The sequence below is a fragment of the Spodoptera frugiperda genome, chromosome 20 (assembly GCF_023101765.2).
Source record: "Spodoptera frugiperda isolate SF20-4 chromosome 20, AGI-APGP_CSIRO_Sfru_2.0, whole genome shotgun sequence".
NCBI lineage: Eukaryota > Metazoa > Arthropoda > Insecta > Lepidoptera > Noctuidae > Spodoptera > Spodoptera frugiperda.
In genome coordinates, this window is record NC_064231.1 from 3,318,998 (window position 1) to 3,339,205 (window position 20,208).

Below are 20,208 nucleotides of genomic sequence, written 5' to 3' on the forward strand. Positions count from 1 at the left end.
GACCGGAGAGATACCACGGCCTCACAGATAAGCGGCGTGAAACAACGTTGTGTGAGTGAGGTTCCCAATCCCCGATTCTCGAACAGCCCTTAAATTCCTAATCCCTAAAAGGCCGGCAACGCACGTGTAACGCCTCTTGTGTTTCGGGTGTCCATGAGTGGTGCCGATTGCTTGCCATCAGGTGATCCGTCTGCTCGTTTACCAGCTTGTACCATAAAACAAAGTAGTCTAGGCTTTTCTTTGATGAAACGTGAAAGATGATGAAATATAATATTTTAAATAAATAATAAGCAACGTGTAACCCTCGTATATGTAAGGTCAATTTAATTGAGAAATATTTTATTTTTACTTTTTAAAATGGCCGTCAAATTTACAATTTTGGGAAAAAGGATATGATGCGACAAGCCAAGGTGTATATAATAATATTTAACTACCTATTATTAAATGAAACCCACTGTGTCTTTTTATATATTATTTTCAGCATTTTTTTTATTAAAAGTGTAAATATTTTTTTCAATCAGTTTGGCTATAAATCTTAAATGGAAATATCAATAAGACGTATTTAAAATCCGCAATTTTATAGGTTTTTAGTCAGTAAGAGTCTGACACTTCCTCCCCCCTCAACCAAGGCGGAAGAAAAAATTGGTGGCCCTTTAAAAAATCTCGATTTTAAGTCAATCGAGTAAGAATTTCGATTTTGATTTCGATCGCTCATAGTCAAATATAGCAATCGACTCCTAAGTACATAGTGAATACCGGGTGTCGTTTTATGGGAATTAACAGTCGTAACACAGAAACTAAACACACAAATTGTCAATTTACAGATAAATATCACAATATTAACATATGACTGCAATGTGCACAGACATATACATATGTATATATCAAACATATGCACATGAACACACTTAGCATGTTGCAATCCACAATATATTGCCTGCCATCCGATCGCTGTGAGAAATGAACCATTGTGCAGTCTCTCTTACTGACTACCTATTGTTGTACACCGTCCTTATTCAAGGGGAATGTGATCTGTAGTTGATAAGGCATTTAAGCTACTTTATTAAGACTATCCACGTTTATATGAAAAAAAGGTTTAAAAATTACTCAACATTTAACCAATAAACACTTCAGATAACTTGCTTAGCAGTTACTCTGACGACTACCTAATCATAAATGCGATAATTAAGTGTGGGAGAGCCATGGGCCGGCTCGACGGACGGCTGCATAGAAAACTGACGTGAAACAACGCTTGCATTGTGTTTCGGTGTGTGTGTGAGGTTACTGGAGGCCCAATTACCCTCTTCCCAATCCCCGATTCCCCAATAACCCCTAAATTCTTAACCCCCAAAAGGCTGGCAACTCACTAGTAACGCCTCTGGTGTTTCGGGTGTCCATGGGTGACGGCGTTTGCTTGGTGATCCGTCAATTCGTTTACCGGGTTATACCATTAAAAAAATGATTTTTTTTTTGCTACTTATCTAAAGATTATGAGCTCTCATTCTATCTTGAAAATATTTGAACAACCTCCTCTTTGCTTGAACCGTAGTGCATTTTTAATTTAAATCTACTTTTGCATTTATTTGACAGAGTAGCATATCATTGACAAAAACATTCAAACTTGCCATCAATTGAGTCATTCAGTTTTATAATGAATCATACGTTTTTGCAACAAGTAAACAGAGTGGAATTTTCGTTGATTCACGACTAAGATAATTATCGTTAAAACAATGCTTAGATTCGGAGCGATCTCATAACGAAATTAGTTTTATTTATTTTTAGTTTTAGAGGTCGAGAGTTCAATGGGTTTTCCTAATACGTACTTTGTCTATGATAAAAGTGACGCATCTGCTTCAGTAGATGGAACTTTGCAATAGATAGAATTTGTATACATTTTTAGACTGACTGCCTCGTTGGTCGAGTAGTCGCAAGTGCGACTGCCGGATATGGGGCTCGGGTTCGATTCCCAGGTTGAGCAAAGTATTACTGAGCTTTGTTCAGTTTTTCGAAAATTTCTCAGTAGTAGCACGGTGTCTAGAATTGCGCCCGGTATATGGCAATAAGCTCACCCTCTATTACATGGGACTTAAAACACAAATGGTGAAAAGTGAGTGTGCATTGTATATTGGCATTACGTGCAGTAATGTGCACGTCTGCCTACCTATTCAGGGATAAAAAAGCGTGACGTTGTGTGTTTAAATTAATTTGTATAAACCAAAATAAAATGCACTTTTTCAAACTCAATTGTATGTCTAAGTACAGACGTCCGCAAAAAAGCGAGAATAATTTATTATCTATTTAACACTAACTCACAATAATGCATTTTGACTTTGAAAGATGAACGTGATACTATTACATTTTAAACTATATTTCCTGCTAAGAATTTCTAGGAAAGACATAATTCAATAGGTACTAGACAAATATAGAAAAATATAGTTATTTGGTTACTAAAGCTTTTCCTGCTAAGAAATTCTTAGAAAGACATTATTCAATAGGTATTAGACTCTAGATAAACATAGATAAATACAATTATTTGGTTACTAAAGTTATTGAAAAGTTTGAACACAATTTAAATGTATGTAGTATGACGGAGTGATCCTTACAGTTAACAGGCGTGAAACAACGCTTGCGTTGTGTTTAGTCGTGTGAGTGAGGTTACCTAAATCCTGATTAGGTTCCGCGCTCCCTAATCCAAAATCCTCATTCTCTAAAAGGCTAGAAATGCCCTTATAAATAATTCGTCGAGGGTTTGCGGCTGTCTATGCGCGACGCCGACTGCTTACCATCAGGTGATCCCTCTCTTGTTCATTCGTTTGCCGCCCTATACCATAAAAAAACACCAACGTGTATCACGAACTTGATATCGGACGCTGTTTATGGCATTTCCAAGACCTTCACAGCATGATAGCCATTACGCAGTGGTACGTGTCCACCATAAAGCATGGCGTATTACCTTACCGGGGAACCTTGCAAGGATAATGATAGTTTTGTAATAGATCCGTGGTTTTGTGGGATTATCCTTAAACTTGTTATCGTATTTTGGTCTGATAATGTTGGGTAATATCGTATGTGATATTTTACTTCATCATCATCATCAGCCGAGAGACGTCCACTGTTGAACAAAGGCCTCCCCCTCATGCCTCAGGCCTACGTGGAGGACTTTCTTTACTTGCAACTATAAAGTGAAAAGCCTACTTTTTTAATATAAAATATCGCATCTTTCTATGATTTTCTCCTGTGTCGTGGGTGCGTTTACAAACATACAAGTTCACATACACATGACATCCAAAACCCGAAACAACACATACCTACGTATGTATTTTTTTATTACAAAATAATTATGTTCTTATAAAATTTGTTTCAGATAAAACAAAAAATGACGACAAAATCGAAACGACTGGGATTTCAGCTGAAGACTTTTATTTTGGTAAGTTTAAATTAACCAACTAAACTTGTCGCATCTACTAAAAAACATAACAAAAAATTGTACCACGTAATTCTTTTTAATAATTGCAGAAAATAAGTACTAAGTACCTACAATTATTTAAGCATACAAATTAAACACCCAACCCTAAAATGCAGCACCTAAAAAACACACATAAAATATGTAATTCTGTGACAAATTAAAACAAAGTGTGACATGACGATAATCGATTTATTTATGCAATGACTCGATTCGAATTTATTTTTACTCCTGATCGATTCACATCCTTGATCACTCCAATCCACAGCAGGGGGTTTAACTAAGCTATAACAAATTAACTGTGACCAATTTGTGATTATTCATACTGGTTTACATTTTGAGTTATTTAATACTCGTAAGTATTTGTTTCGCTATTTTGTTACGTTAAAGTTTTTTTTCTGTTTTTCGCTTTTGACCGCGAATGACCTTTGGTTGGTTGGATTAAGGTGTATAATTTTGATCAGTAAGTCCTCTGCTATTAAGCATGTGTATAAGTTAGTCTCTATTTTTGGGTGATAATTTAACTCTAAATATTTGGATCTTTGGATAACTAAAATGCTTTAGAAGAAAATGTCGTGTCATGAGTAATTGATATAATTATGTATTAAAAAACCCCTAGTCCTTTCCATATTGAATGTTCTTTTTACTACTGCACCTTTACTACGAGCTTGCTAAATGCGTTTAACGAAATCAAATCTTCCATATATGAATGTCGTTGGGAATTCTGATTGGCTGGCCTGAATAAACCAACCAATCAGAGCGCCGAACGCGCTCTCGTTTCGATTACTTTAAACGTAAACCAAACTCATACTAATGCTACTAACCATTGCTTACTTAATACAAATTAAACGCTACTCGTATTACCACAAACATAACCCCACAACCGCCACACACACCACTTAATCTACATCTCACACTACACGACGAGGAAAACCTCAACAAACACTAGAACTCGTGTTCTTTCACCAGCGAACATTGCATGACATTGCATCACTGTCGAAGAGCACTTGACACAATGTCAGGGGCCTTAGTCTGCTATTACAGTGCAAGAGGGACGGAGCTATGTAGGTTGTATAGCTCCGTCCCTCTCGCACTGCTCAATGATCGACCATTCTGACACAATTGTAATAGCAGACTAAGGCCCCAGGTTGACACATATTGTGACGCGTGGCGTACACAGGGTTAAAATTAAGGTTGCACGATTTGTGGTGACTACTCTTAGTGTTTTGGTAAACATAGATGATAGGTTATTTCGCTAATGTTTGTTCTGCATTCTAAATTGTGTCGAAATACCTATGTGTTTAGGTATGTTTTTGATTTTTCGTTTAGACTTTGTCGTTTGAAATATTAGGTTTTGGCTAGACTTAGAAATAAAATAGAATAATAGAGCTGACTATCAATTACAAAATGACAGAGAATTAGTATTTTATTTAATTAATACTTAAGGTTCCGTTTTGAATGATAAAGCTAAACTCATTTTAAATTTGGAACTACACTTCATTTTAAATTTGAAACCTCAAAACAAGTGAAACTATTACCCAACAACGCACGCAATGACTCACAAACTAATAACTGCATTAGTACACATAACACCATCATTTAGATCCTTTCGCGTCACAAATCGCATTCAATTTTAAATCGGTGGCGCGTGCGCATCTGTACTCTTGCGCAAGCCCCACCCACGATGACACGGAACTCTACAAGCATACATTACTGCAGAAACAAGAAAAATATATCTTAACACTCATTTAAGACCAGTAATGGAATGTAAACTAATAAATTAGAATCGAATACGACCTTGAAATTTTCTATTTTTGGTAAAATTGCATTTTGTTGTTTAGTGTGTTATGTAGTTCAAAGGTCGTTGAACTATATTTGGGTGGACGGCGATAGGCCAGTGAGATGTCGGCATTCCATTGTTTCATTCCATCTTTTGTCGTCAAAGTTAGTTTTGCAAAGTTATTTTACTTTAACTATCTGTTATTTTGCATATTCATAATATTATTGTTATGATCTATGCACGAAAATGAAAACAAACTAAGTATAATGTCTAAGTTAAAGTCAAAATGTTATTAATTAACTTACTTGGGTGTCTTCAAAGCCCGAGTGAATAGGTTATGTATATGGGCAGACGAGCTCCATCGTAGACCGCATCATCGCTTACCGTCAGGTGATATAGCAACCAAATGTCGACCCATAAAACGTAAAAAAAGACCTTTGTTTAATTCAGTCGACTTTATTCACGTGCATTTCATTAGTTTCTAAAAATAAATAATGCAAAAATAAAACTCGTTATTATACAGCAACAACACGTATTTGAATTAGATTACGTTCTATTTCAGTTTTTAATATTTAGCTAAAAGCATTCGACCCTCAAAGATAGTATATTAAATGAAGTATATTCGTTTTGTAATAAAAATAATGTATAATAAAGCAACCAGGTTACTCCAGAAAACTGTTTATCAGTGTTTATTCTATCATTAAATTTTTTTAATTGTTGGTGTTGACACTATTTTTGTAATTATATGCGGTATTTGGCATCTCCAAAACATGATTAAATTAGTATTTATTATAAATATGTGTAAATAAGGTGTTCACAATGTATCTGCAACGGCTTTAATGGTACGGTAGTGTTGTGTTTAAATATTCTAAAAACCTTCCCGTTCCTACTGCTGCTTTTTGAGCCGGAGCGCGGAGCCCCGGTAAACCGCTAGGCAGTCCGCAGCTCCCCACTACTACTATCACTGCAAAAACTCAAATATTATTTTAGTAAATTTGCTAAAATTATGTAGCTATGCCAACGATTCGATGTTATGTAATAATAGTTTATGTATACTCTTTGACAAACTCGTTCGACTCGCTATCTCCATGCCACGGTATTTTTTATTTTGATTACCGATTTTAGTGATGACTAATCACTACCTACTCTCAAACAAAACACTCTCATTTTAAAGGTTATTAAACAACCTTTCCTACGATATACGTTACTAATTAATAAAATACTTTGATTAGAAAATATTTATCAAGAAATGAAAAATAAAATACAAAATCACGAAAAAATCACACCACGTTAATGATATGAATTTATGTATCAATCAAACCCACACTACAATATTATTTATCCAAATATTTAATGTAACATTGCAACACATACAAATATACAAACTATAAGCGCTTTACTCCAAAACGCTTGTAAATGTTTATTTCATTACATAAATACAAGTATATAATCTTTATAAATTGTCATTTAAAAGAAGCCTTGCCTTGGAGTATGAAAGTGCTAAAGTTACCTAAGACCGCTTTGGCCAATTTTTAAGTAGGTATAAGTACCTATTAGCGAATTTAAATGTGGACTCTATGATCTGGACGATAGCATATTTTTTATTGTAATCTAGATTGATTGAGCGTCACGTGTGTGTTTTTAATTAGACTAACTTTGTTTCCAATGGTTTCCTTTGATACATAATAAACGGTAATTAAAAGTGCAAGATAAATGAGGTACAGTAGTATCATATCAATTGTACTACGTAGCTATACTACAAAGATGAAGAAGCTAAGCTTTGAAACTATGTGACCGTTTCCATTGATACTAAGCTATGTATGTAGTTGTGCGAGTAAGACGCGCAGCTCGAGTATGCGATGTATCGATAAACATTTGCAGCCCAAACTCCCCATTTCTTTTAACAATTATTAGGCATCACGATATTTAACCAACCGCCTATTCAGACGGAAACACCGAGACCTAGAAATGCAAGGACGCGCCACCAGACGGCAACATAATCAGATCATTAATAAAATTACTGACTGTCATTTCAAAATTGCATAAACTTGACAAATTTGTTTTAAAAAATCCGCATTTTGGCGCACCGCATTAGGCCGTAGACTGAGTGATTAATGTCTGTGTGAATATATAATGTGATGCGGCGCCAACTCGTTACATACATAGGATTAAGGTTAAGACTCTTCTGTCTATAAAAGTATTTTTAAATACATATATACGGAGTTCTGGTTCGTTATCTGAGTGAGGTTACCGGACGCCTAATTACCCCTCTTCCCAATCCCCAACTCCGAACATCAGACTCCGTGCTACTGCTGAGAAATTTTACTTTTTTAAAATCCAAAAAAAGCCCAGCAATATTTTATCCCGACCCGGAAATCGACCACGAAACCTCTTGATCAGCAGTCGCACTTACAACCACTCGACCAACGAGGCAGACTATATACTTACAAACATACACGGATTTTCCTATTTCTTAGAAACATTTATATTATAGTCCGATTCCTGGATTCAAAGCTTAAACGAAGATAGATAGAGTACATGTCTAGACGGCCCACCAATAACTCCATCTACAAACAAATTGGTGGTATTGCATAACCTCCCAGAGGTTACCCGACGCGACGGAAAGAAAGCGACGACTCGCAAGGTCACGGACATTAGGTCACGTATCGGTTATACGTATATATTAATTGGAGATATTATGTATAATGTATGTATATTATATTGGTTGGAGATATAACTCTCGTACAAACTGGTTGATTAATTAGAAATGTTTTGTGGTAATTAGGTTGCGGTGTTTAACCGTGTTAGCGATAATTTGATGTGTCTGTTTTATATGTAGATTCACTAGTTTCTGCTAACGGATTTAACTGCTTTCCTGGAAACAAATTCTCATGTGTTAATCCAGTTTATATTTAATTTTTATATCTGTACCAAACTGCATTCAAATCTATCCAGTAGTTATTTCGTTATAATCAGAAATTATATGAATTTCTGCTGTATCGTGAGTGCGTTTTAAACAAACATACAACTTCACATACACATGACACCCAAACCAGAAACAACAGTTTGTGGATCATACAAAAGGTTGCTCCGTGTAGGAATCGTACCTGCTACATGTTGGGCAGCCGGTCGAATTATAGAGAAGTTTGAGGTAACGAGAGTCGACTGTACCCATAAGAAATCCGGAGCTGCGGACAACGTAAAAGGTTACCGGGGCTCCGGCTCAAAGCAGGAGAAGGAACGGGGTGGTTTTTAGTCAGTAAGAGTCTGACACTCCCTTCCGCCTCACCCAAGGCGGGAAAGTCATTGGATGATTTTCCCCCACCAAAAAAAACATCAAAAGCAACCAATTTAGGTGACCTTGTAATACAAGTGCTATGCAATATTGTTAGCAGTTATGTGTCAAAATGGTGTGTCGGTACAAAGTGGCCATTATCTGAGGAAGATGAAACATCGGTGTGTGCCAGTTTATATAACGAATGACTCAGTACAAGTCAAAATATTTAACTCCGGTTTTATTTTTTGGTCATTAGCTAGTGTTAGTTTGCTTGGATTTTAGTTTTAAATCTATACGCATTGTTGTGTGTGTATATGGTGCTAAGTATTTAACTTATTAATATGGTTTCTGTATAATAAAATTTTTATAATTTTCATATTTTTTACTTCTATATATACAAATTCTCAGCTCCTTGCCTCGATGGTTGCAGGTGCGACTGCCGGGCAAGGGGCTTCGAGTTCAATTCCCGGGTCGGGCGATATTGCTGCGCTATTATCGATTTTTCGAAAATTTCTCAGTAATAGCTCGGAGTCTGGAAATGTGCCCGGTATATGGCTATTGGCTCACCACCTGTTACATAGGATATTCAACATAAATTGTGACGTTAAGATTAGTGTTATTATCTGCTCAGAAACTTATCCAGATTCTTATGTGTAAGTCAATCATTTCTTGTTGAATTTACGACTTCAATCAATAAGTCTTAAATGCTTCGAACATAACCAAATTAAAATACACGAAACTAACTAACAACGTATTTACCAATAATACAAATTACAAACATAATACATATTTTTCACACAATAATAAACCCTATTGCAACAAACATAAGTTCGCTTGTCGCACTAATGAGGACAGTCCTTAATCCTTTTGTGTGAGAGGCAAGACAAATTGCAAATGTTGTTTAATATTATGACAGTACTAAGAATGCTGGGAGGAAAATGTAAATTCTCCATTAGTTACTTATTTGTGACACTCCGCAGTTGCGGACAACGTAAAAGGTTACCGGGGCTCCGACTCAAAGCAGGAGAAGGAATGGGGTGGTTTGAAGTCAGTAATTCGCCTCACTCAAGGCGGGAGGAGTCTCCAATGACTCTCTTCGCCTTGAGTGAAGCTGATTTTCTTCCCTCAAAAAAATTTGTCATTTGGACTACCTTTAATCATTTTTCTAAGATATAGATACCTATAAAATGAAACACTAGTTTCTAGAGAAGGTTTTAACATATCATCTCTATAGGTATTATGGTCAAAGTAGGTATGGTAAATTCATCTAATCAAAACAATTCATGTTTAATTAATTTGATACAGCTTCTAACTTGTTCCAGTCAAACCAAATACAACAAATTCGTACTTTAATCTAAAATGTACCGCCCATTTCCTAATACAAGAAATATGACGTCATCTCTCGTAGGTATTATTACTGATTCCTAATTACGCGTACCTATTATTAAGCACTATATAAACTGGTGATATTTATCGCGATACATGACACTTCCAGGATATAAAATAACCGTGATAGTTAAAAAAATATAACCAACAACAGTTCAGACAGCAGATCAACCTATACTAACATGTCAAAATACCTCATACGATTTTAAGCTTTATCCTTTTACAATAAAGTCGATTATCCATTAAAGAGTTTTAACAGATAAGAGTAAATTAATTATTATGTTATCGGCTTACTCACGTATTGTTTTGACGAGGAACTCGACTAGTTTCAAGCCATGCTAGAGGCTCATATTCATGAGCAGCATTCCGCGACACACGACGCGGCGATTGTCGCGCTGCTACTCCACACTAGGATGCTGCTCATGAATATGAGCCTCTAGCATGGCTTGAAACTAGTCGAGTTCCTCGTCAAAACAATACGTGAGTAAGCCGATAACATAATAATTAATTTAGTATGTCTCACGAAAGTTACAATAAAATAACAGATAAGAGTAGCTTGAAGTGCGTTGGTCCAATAATCAGCCTTGCGAAAACCATTTGTCATTTTATAACTCGCGGTAAATAACAATATTTATTTCATGGCCCGCACGATATACAGGGCGTGGCATTATTGTTACAATTTAATTATAAATCAATAACACGCTGTATCTGCATATTGTCGCCATTGGACAGTCACGACTGTGTACAGTCACGAGCAAAAGTGGTTAAGCGAAAAAATATATTGGTATTAATTTTTTTTATTTCACTTCCTATTACGTTTTTTGTTTATATGAGTTATTAGTTATTTAAAAAGATATTGTTTAAATAAATATTATACCAATTTCGTTTATAGTCTACGCCTACGCCAATTAAATTTACACTGAACATCTGATGAACATCACTGAACTTTCGACTGCACGTTTGGTGCGGTGCCTGAGGAATCGACTGCTGTGCAACGCGTAGAGGTTCGATTCTCGCACGTAACTATTATTTTTGTTGTTTCGGATTTCTGGTCTGGGTGTCATGTGTTTGGAACTTGTATGTTTGTAAACACACCCCCGACACGGGAGAAAATCCTAGTGTGGAGCAAAGTTATTTAAAAAAAAACTTTTGGAAATCAATCCCTTCATAAATCTGCGGGACGTGAACTCAGTTGAATTAGAATTTTAATACATTTGACGTGATAAGGACACCTTCTTTAACACATTGAACGCCGTGGTGGTCACCGGTGACCGACGTTAGCGGAGGATTTGTCATCAACAGTTTTCTATTGGCAGTCAAAGACTTAAATAGGTACTCGATAAACTTCTGTGGCAGACAGTACATACAAATTACGTTTTATATTCAAATGTATCTCTAATGGCTATCCAGACATTGTGGAACAGGCCTAAATCTACCGTCAGATTTTTTATTACAACCGGCCAGCACCCATATTTATTGTGGCCATGTATGCATGTATTATTAATTTAATATCGCTTCCTATTCCGTTCTTTGTTTGCTAATTAGCAAAAAGTTTGTAATAAAAAAAATATTCTGTTGACATCCAACATCATTAATTATGTAATGAATGTCCGATTAAATTTATTTTTTGTCAATTTAGATGTCAATTTTCGAATGTGTTTTGTCATAGTTTGTTTTTTAGACAAAAGAACCGGCATGGGTAATAATACAGGTAATAGCTAGCCGTCCGACTATCGGTAGATCCGTTATTAATTTTAATTAGAAACGAATTATTCAACACTGTAAATTTCCACTTTGATATAATATGTAGCTTGCTTATAAACCATTCTAACTGAAGCGTGCATTTAAAAAAAGGGATATGGGTTATCTGAAATGCTTTTATCCCTAAATAAGATTAAATTTAAGACTAACTGACAACTCACTATTAATTATGCATTGTTGCATAACATTATGATAGCTGTAAGCAATAGAACTTCTATTATTTATGAACCACAGACATACCGTATGGAGTAAACTCACATGAGTTGATTTAAACCACAAATTTTTATTATCTTGACTGACAATATACGAAAAATGAGCTATTAGCTACTGAATAGCAATGCAATCAGCTAGTAAGGTAAATATACTACAGGAAGAAATTCCAAAAGGTACTAATGGTAATTCACACAGTATAATGCTGTATTTTTAACCTTAAATTAACTATCAAATAATATTCAAAACACTTTAATAGACGTGCGTTCATTAAAAATAGAGAGTTTTACTATGAATTCTTTTATCATGTAAAACAACTGCTGTCAATTAATAAGAACATTAATCATTTAGTGAAAGTTCCATAAATTTATTTGATGGATACCAATCTGTATAATGCAGGTGCGATATGATTATACTAAAACCTTACTGGACCAGTGTGTAATGTAGAATTTACTACCACTCCTACTGTTCCGGAAGTGCGGACTATCTAGTGGGTTACCGGGGATGGGGGAGTCTAATCAGGCTTCAGGTAACCTTACTCTCATGATGAAATACAAAACAAGCGTTGTTTCACTGATCCGGAGTTACAAGCTACCGACTCGAAAACCTAGAGTAGGAACTCGGTGGTTTTTAGTCAGTAAGAGTCTGACATTCCTTCTTGCCTCGCCCAAGATGGGAGAAGTCATTAAATGATTTTCTCCTTTAAAAAAAACCCTACTCTTACTGGCTACCACTCAAACATAAGTGATTAGTTTAACTAATAAATTCATTGTCGTTTATTAAAAAAATATCCAAAACACTTACGTCAACGACTGTACAACTTAATTTACGGCCGATAGCAAACGGATTTCCTAGTGGTCACTTGATTACTGGACGAATAATTCCGAGACAGACAGACAGACAGACTCATAATCTGATAATGTTTAATCGTAATATGGTATCAAGATTTAATACGTAATTATGTAATAGCAAATATTTTTTATATGTGCACGTGTTTGTGATTGATTGGGATACTAATGAGATAGCTCTAAACTGTCCACGACGCTGTCTCAGGATTAGTAACGTAATTACTGAGAGTGAGTTTAGAGTATTTTTTTTGGCAATGATAAATTCACTACTTAAAGTTAAGGAAGAGCAGCCAAAAATACCATAATGAGCCATTACAATGTCAAACTAACCGTATGTTCTAATGTTAAACTAACAGATAGCATTCTTGAAGCACGTTGTGTTTCGTTATGTGTGTGAGGTCCAGTACCAGAGGTCCTATTACCCCCCTTCCCAATCTTCCCAATTCCCGATTCCCTTACAACCCCTTAAAGTAAGCTCTACCCTAACCTAACCGCCCATGGGCACCTGTCGTATGTGTTATTCGAGACCATAATCTGCCTCTGTTCCAAATTTCATCCAGATTCCTTTAGGCATTTTGACGTGATTGAGTAACAAACATACACACAACTACAAAAACTCACAAACTTTTGCATTTATAATATTAGTGAGATTAATTACTGATTACAAATACTAATGGTCAAATACTCAAACGTCACTCAATTTTAAGACACTCTCAAATATAGTTCTGTCCCTACAAATTCTTTGTAAATGATAGAGATAGCACAAGATTTAAGTATAATTTAAATTTGAGTAGCGTTTCAGTATTCGAGCGTAAATTTCGTACCTCAAATATTAGTCTTGTTTTTGTTAAGTACTTTAAAAAAATCCCGTAAACATAAAATTATCCTCCTGTTCAATAGCTGCTGTCCTCACAACTAAAATATGCACTCAAATCGTGAAATTGCAATATGAAGTTGATAATTAATAATGAAATACAGTTTTGACCCATTTGTGACATTGTTATTTACTATATCATTCGATTAAATCGAAACCGATCATAACAACATTATGGAATTTAATTAATTCAATAAGATTATGATTGTATTCCACGAAAATTTCAACGATCATAAATATCTGAACTGAAGTTTACATTGCAACCTTTCCAAATTAAATTAACATTAACAAACTATGTATTGTAGACTATGACTATGGGAACTAGACAATTACCCATAATAGGCAAGGTATGTAAGGCAAATACAGTCTGAAATATTAAGGACATACACCTTTCTTTAAGACCTTTGTTTAAGCGTGTAAGAGCCGCGAGCGCAGAATTGATACCACGGCCTCGCAGAAACCAGACGTGAAATAACGCTTGCGTTGTGTTTCATTTATGAGTGGGGCTACTGGAGACCCAGTTAACCCCTTTCCTAATCCCCGATTCCAACAACCCTTAAATTCCTAACCCCAAAAGGCCGGCAGCGCCCTTGTAAAGCCTCTGGTATTTCTGGTGTCCATAGGCGGCGGTAATTGCTTACCATCAGGTGATCCGTCTGCTCGTTTACCGGCTTATACCATAAAAAAGTGGACGTAGTCCAGCTGATGATTCTGTTACCATACATTATATTCCATTCTCATATACTTTGATACTGAATGATAGACACCGGAGTTATCTTAGCAATTTATATACCAAGTTATCTTAGTTATTCTCCCCAAAAAGCTAGGAGCTGAAGATTTCTCCTCGTAATAAAAAGGTATATAGAAACTTGAATATGAGGTCAGCTTATAATTTTGCACCAGGTATTAATTCTCATGAATCTAGATAGTGATGACTCCTTGTTTTTGCATAAGACTGCACTTCATAGCCGTTCATAGGTGCATTCCCTTGACGTAATTCTGTAGGTACTAAGAAACATAGAATCCGGGTTAAAGACCTCAGTGGTGAAGTGTCAACGAAACCTTTCGCTTAGAATTATTTCTGTATAAGTTTACTTCGGTACTTATTTGTCGTGATTATTTTGTAGTATTTTTACTAACGAACCTACGTATTCAATTAATGCTAGACCAGACATCAAATTATTTATTTAGTGATAGTTACCTGTAGTTGCTACCAAGTCGCTGTTTAAGTGTGGGAGAGTCATTCTTCGGTACAAAAGGACTGGCTCGACCGGAGTGATACGACCTCCTGGGCCTCCTAGAAAACCGACGTGCCAAACGAGCTGGCGGATTACCCAATGGTAAGCAATTGCCGCCGCCCTTGGACACCCAAGACGCTAAAGGCGTTACAAGTGCGTTGCCGACCTTTAGGGGTTAGAAATTTAAGGGTTGTTGGGGAATCAGGAATTGGTAATATTGAAAGATTGGAATCTATTTTAAAATTAGCTTTTAATTAATTCATGAGCGATTTAAACAAACAACAAGTTCGTTTATTGTGACTTAGTATTATCATGTTAAATGTTATCAGCCAATCAATCGCCACTCATGTGTCAACTGTCAACTGGTCGGAAGTAGCTATAAACAATTGTTATTTGTTATTAATTTTTAGAAGTATTACTGTTGAAATAAACAGCTGATCACGATCTTTGGATTGATTTTTTGCATATGAATACTATGTAACTAAGACATTTTTTTTAGATTTTGGATCGAAGTTTAATTAATAAAACTATTGGTCAAGCGACAGGATCTGTCTAATTTCTAAATATTTCAAAAAATTTCATTTCCATAGCAAATATTTTTATAATAACTATCGTGGCACATACTAAATGAACTATAAATCACAGTTTACTCACGTATTTATTAATAGAGAAAAGCTCTACTAGTTTTGAGTCACAGAAGGATTCTTCCATGTTAATCATGAGCAGCGTGCGCAAACCTACTGCTTTTCTCCATTAATTATACGTGAGTAAACCGTGATTTTTAGTTAATTAAGCTAGCAAATGTTAAGCTCACTCTTACATCTATACTAATATTATAAAGCTGAAGAGTTTGTTTGTTTGTTTGATTGTTTGTTTGTTTGTTTGAACGCGCTAATCTCCGAAACTACTGGTCCGATTTAAATAATTCTTTTTGTGTTGAATAGTGCATTTATCGAGGAAGGCTATAGGCTATAAAACATCACGCTATGACTAATAGGAGCCAAGCAGAGCGGGTGAAACCGCGCGGAAGTAGCTAGTTATACATATATCGAATAAAACTAAATATAGCCTACGTCATACAGAATTAAATAGTTGATATTATGTTGTATTATGTAATGTTATCGACTAATCAATCAGCAATCGTGTCTCAGATATCATTACCATTGTCGGAAGTAGCTAACAATTACGTCCATTGTTTTAGACTCCTGCGCAAAAAATGTTTAGTATTAGTTTAAGTAGCTCAAGAATGATTGGGCTGATTTTGATGCAATTTTTAGATAGTTAAATTGGGTATGAATAATAAATGGTTGATTTTTAATTTTAGGATTGTAGAGCTCTTTATACTTGGGACTATTACAGTCAGGTTGCTTGTCAGTTCACTGTTCGTCGAGCCTTTTCGAGACGCATACGGGCCCGGTACATAAGTACAATAGCTTATGAGATATGGACCCTGGACCTGCACAAATAATTTAAGTCCAAAAATTGCCAAATCGATCCAGCAGTTCTCGAGTTTTAGCGAGACAAACGAACAGCAATTCATTATTATATATGTATATAGAATAGATTAAAGCACTACAATAAATCGTCGTCGAATCGATGAACAGTTAGGTTTGATGGATATAGCAAACGCTAAGTTTCTAGGGTTAAAGAGACAACATACATCACAGAACTAGGATTATATTTTTTAAATGATATTTATGTTATTTTAAACTACTTACTATTTATCTCGTCAATTTATATGTATCAGTATCACAGTGTGATATTACGCATAAGTTATACAGCAATTAATTATAATTCCACCTTCATGTTAACATAATATTTATTTATTATTCACGTCAACTCAGAATACATTTATGTCATAGTTGTCATGATTTTATTGTTCAACCGATTTCCTGCGTCCTTTGGCTATTATTAATTGGTGCTAACAATATCTAGACTAATAGGTATTATATTAGTCTAGCATTCTAGAAACAAAAGAGGACATCAGAATTGCCTACCAAATTTTTTTATTATCATACCTCTGATTGAAACTTAGGCGTTTTAATTTTTTACATGTTGAAAACAAAATCAAAAAGAAACACAAACGAATTGAGAACCTCCTCCATTTTGGGAAGTCGGTTAAAAAGGTAGTATAGTTGTTTGTAGGAAACATCCATAGATATCAGAAATATTTTTATTTATTACTACTACTTCAAACATTATTTTTTACCTTTTGAACCTTCCCTGGACTTCCACAATATTCAAGATCAAAATAAGCCAAATCGGTCCAGCCGTTCTTGAGTTTTAGCGAAACTTACGAACAGCAATATTTTTTTGTATATTATATTTTTGTATATTATATGGCAGGTTCCAAATTCCAAATTTAACCTAAAACAAATAAACAACTGGCCATATACAAAGCTATGTACAAACAGTTAGCACACGTCCCCAAAGAAACAATAGACACACCATTTCAAAGGATGTTTAGTAATCCGTGCCAATACTAACACACAATTTCACTTTTTTGAAATCGGTTAAAGAACAAACGCGTGAGTAGGCAGTGTTTGTCTGTCTGTCTGTCCGTAGGCTGTGTAAACAGTTCATTGTCGCTATAATTGTATGCAAGTGGAGCGAGGTTAGGTACCTATGTATGTATGTATGTGTTGTGGGTATTCCGGCGTTGTAGTGTTGTGTTGCATCAAACATAATTTGTTCCTGTCTAAAGGAAATTTTGCATTGTATAATAATAACAATTTTATTATGTTTACTATTTTGATTTTATTAAACGTGGGAGAGGTCTATGCTACCGCTCGAATGGGCCGGCTTGACCGGAACGATACTACGGCCTCACAGAAAACCGACGTGAGTCAGTGAGTGAGTGAGGTTACCGGAGGCCAATTACCAATCCCAATCTTCCCAATGCCCGATTCACCGACAACTTAAAATTCTAACCTCCAAAATGCCGGCAACGCACTTGTAACGCCTTTAGTATTTCAAGTTTTTATGGGCGGTGGCAATTGCTTACCATCAGGTGATACTCGTTTACCGGCAGTTTCGTTTATATTCCGTAAAATGTTAACACTATTTTGTATTTTTGGATCGAAAATAGGTATTACCTATTCTAAAAATAAGACCAATTCCAAAAAGACTACACTTGATATTCATTGCATGTCATTACTTGCAGTCTACAGAAACAGCGAAGTCACGTTAATTTTCCTTAAATAGTTACAAGAATAAGTGCATTGATCGTTTTTCTAATCAAAAATGCTTTTTATTACATCTCGTTCTGTTGATTTATTGAAGCTAGCTTTAAATTAGGTAAAATTTAAAATTACTTTAAACGGTTGGCTAGCAACAGCTGCTTAGCGACAACGTTTTATATATTACCATTTACTTCTGGTAATGGAACTAGTAAACTTGTTTTGAGTATTTATTACTTTTCAAAGGCCCTATAAAATTTAATGAAGAGGTATTAATGTTATTCGTAGGTTTATTTTTTAATTTAATGTATGCCTATCAAAATAAACATTTGATTATATAATTCTCTCAGGATGTTGTGAAGTTACTAAATAATGACTTCTTTACTTTAATAATGAATAACTTAAGTTTGATTCTAGCAACATTTAATTCACTAATTAAACCATATTTTTTTTGCAAACTAAAAGTACCTTTGATTACAGTTATAAATTATATCAAACCATAATTACTAATTAATAATAATATAATAACAATGACTTAAATATTTACAACATAAAAATACCTAAAAAGAAATCTAACTAACTAATGTGTAGTTAGTAACAATCAAAACAAATCTTAGAATCGACATTCATAATTTAAAGTGTTGAGGGAAACAATACCATCAGCTACCTACCTACATCAGGTCATAAATAAATCTTGTAAATAAATAAATAAAATCCATAAAAAATCAGAACCTATTACCTTTCCTGATCAGTGAAACTTAAAACCACTCAGCACTCGCTTTCAGAACAAGACAAACTTGGCAATAAAACAAGTACACTTACTTTAACATGTGTAACCTTCCACCTTTGTACCGTTAGACAGGTCAAGAGATGGCAATCTCCTCGCCAACCTCAAAAGTTGTCACATTCAATAACATAATGTGCCATGTAGGAATGGAACTTAAGCTAGTTCTCTAGAAGAGATATAGTACCTATAGCAGTTGGAAAGTGAAGTTCAAGACAGTTCTAGAGAGATACCGTAATATTATTATATCGTGGAAACATACGAAGTGCGAAATACAAAATTAGATTAAGACTTTATCTTTAAACTAACTCCTCTCGCTCCATTATTACTAACTATCTACAGTCGATTCTTAATAACTCCAACCTTCGATAATTTGAAACTCTCGGTACCCTGTTTCTTAGAAAATCTATTTTATTTCGAACTAAATCATTGTTTAAAAGGTTCAGGTTCTATCGGAAAGCTTTTCAGTCTCTATCAAATGTGTTGACTCGATAATTGGGTTTTACGATACTTGTAGGAAGAACAAGCATGGTGACAAACATATTCCATTTACAGGGCTGTATACAAATAATCCAAAAATGGCCTTTTAAGGTAAGCGTCCTCAGGTCCGCATCGTACGAAACGTACGCATTCCATATGCGATGATGCGGTCTGTACGCAGTTGTATAAGTTTCTATACAACACAAACTAAAATCAGTTGCGTGCGGTGTGTGCGATGCGTACGATGCGGGCCTGTGGACGCGTACCTTTAGAATTGGCTACAAAAAACTGAACAATGTAAATAAACTGATTTCTTGCTATTTAGTGCCAATGTTTTATCAAGCACCACCGACTTCATATAGAGGTTTCGTGTTTCCACTAGCCTATAACCAGGCCAGCGCTTAGTATTCAGACTCGTTGCAGATGGTATCAGCAGAGTTTCACTCAAATCTGTGTTTATTGCAGTTTTTTTGTGAATTGTGTCTACTTTCTAACGATCCCTGTTTCCGAGTTTGATGGTCTTGGAGTCATATAACAATAGTTTCATATACCAGGTTAGCATACTGCTTTTTATTTATGTAAGCGCAATTGGAACTGTTAAGGTTTCATTCCTTGAGATTCGACCTTCAGTTTTGATATACGTAGTTGAATTTTACTACTGAACACTCTTTCCAAATCTTCCCTTTCTCCGGTTTCCCCACAACCCTGACATTCGTAATTCCCAAATGGCCGGCAACGCACTTATAACGCCTCTGTTGTTTTAAGTGTCCATGGGCGGCGACGATTGCTTACCATCAGGTGATCCGTCTGCTTGTTTACCGGCTTATACCATAAATGTTATTGTTATCGTCAATGGAATGAAAACTAGATCAAAAACAAACAGAAGCTGTTACGTTATGTAAAGACGGATATGATGCGCTCTACCCTT

General features: G+C 35.3%; 1 protein-coding gene across 1 annotated transcript in view; it reads left to right on the forward strand.

The window, feature by feature from the left end:
• LOC118262012 (protein spaetzle 5) overlaps nucleotides 1–20,208 on the forward strand; it is a 37,354-nt gene that overhangs the window by 5,106 nt on the left and 12,040 nt on the right. Inside the window, exon 2 of the mRNA XM_050701502.1 lies at nucleotides 3,365–3,427. Coding sequence (XP_050557459.1) covers nucleotides 3,377–3,427 — 51 coding nt within the window. The 5' untranslated portion in view covers nucleotides 3,365–3,376. The remainder of the gene's footprint in view (nucleotides 1–3,364; nucleotides 3,428–20,208) is intronic.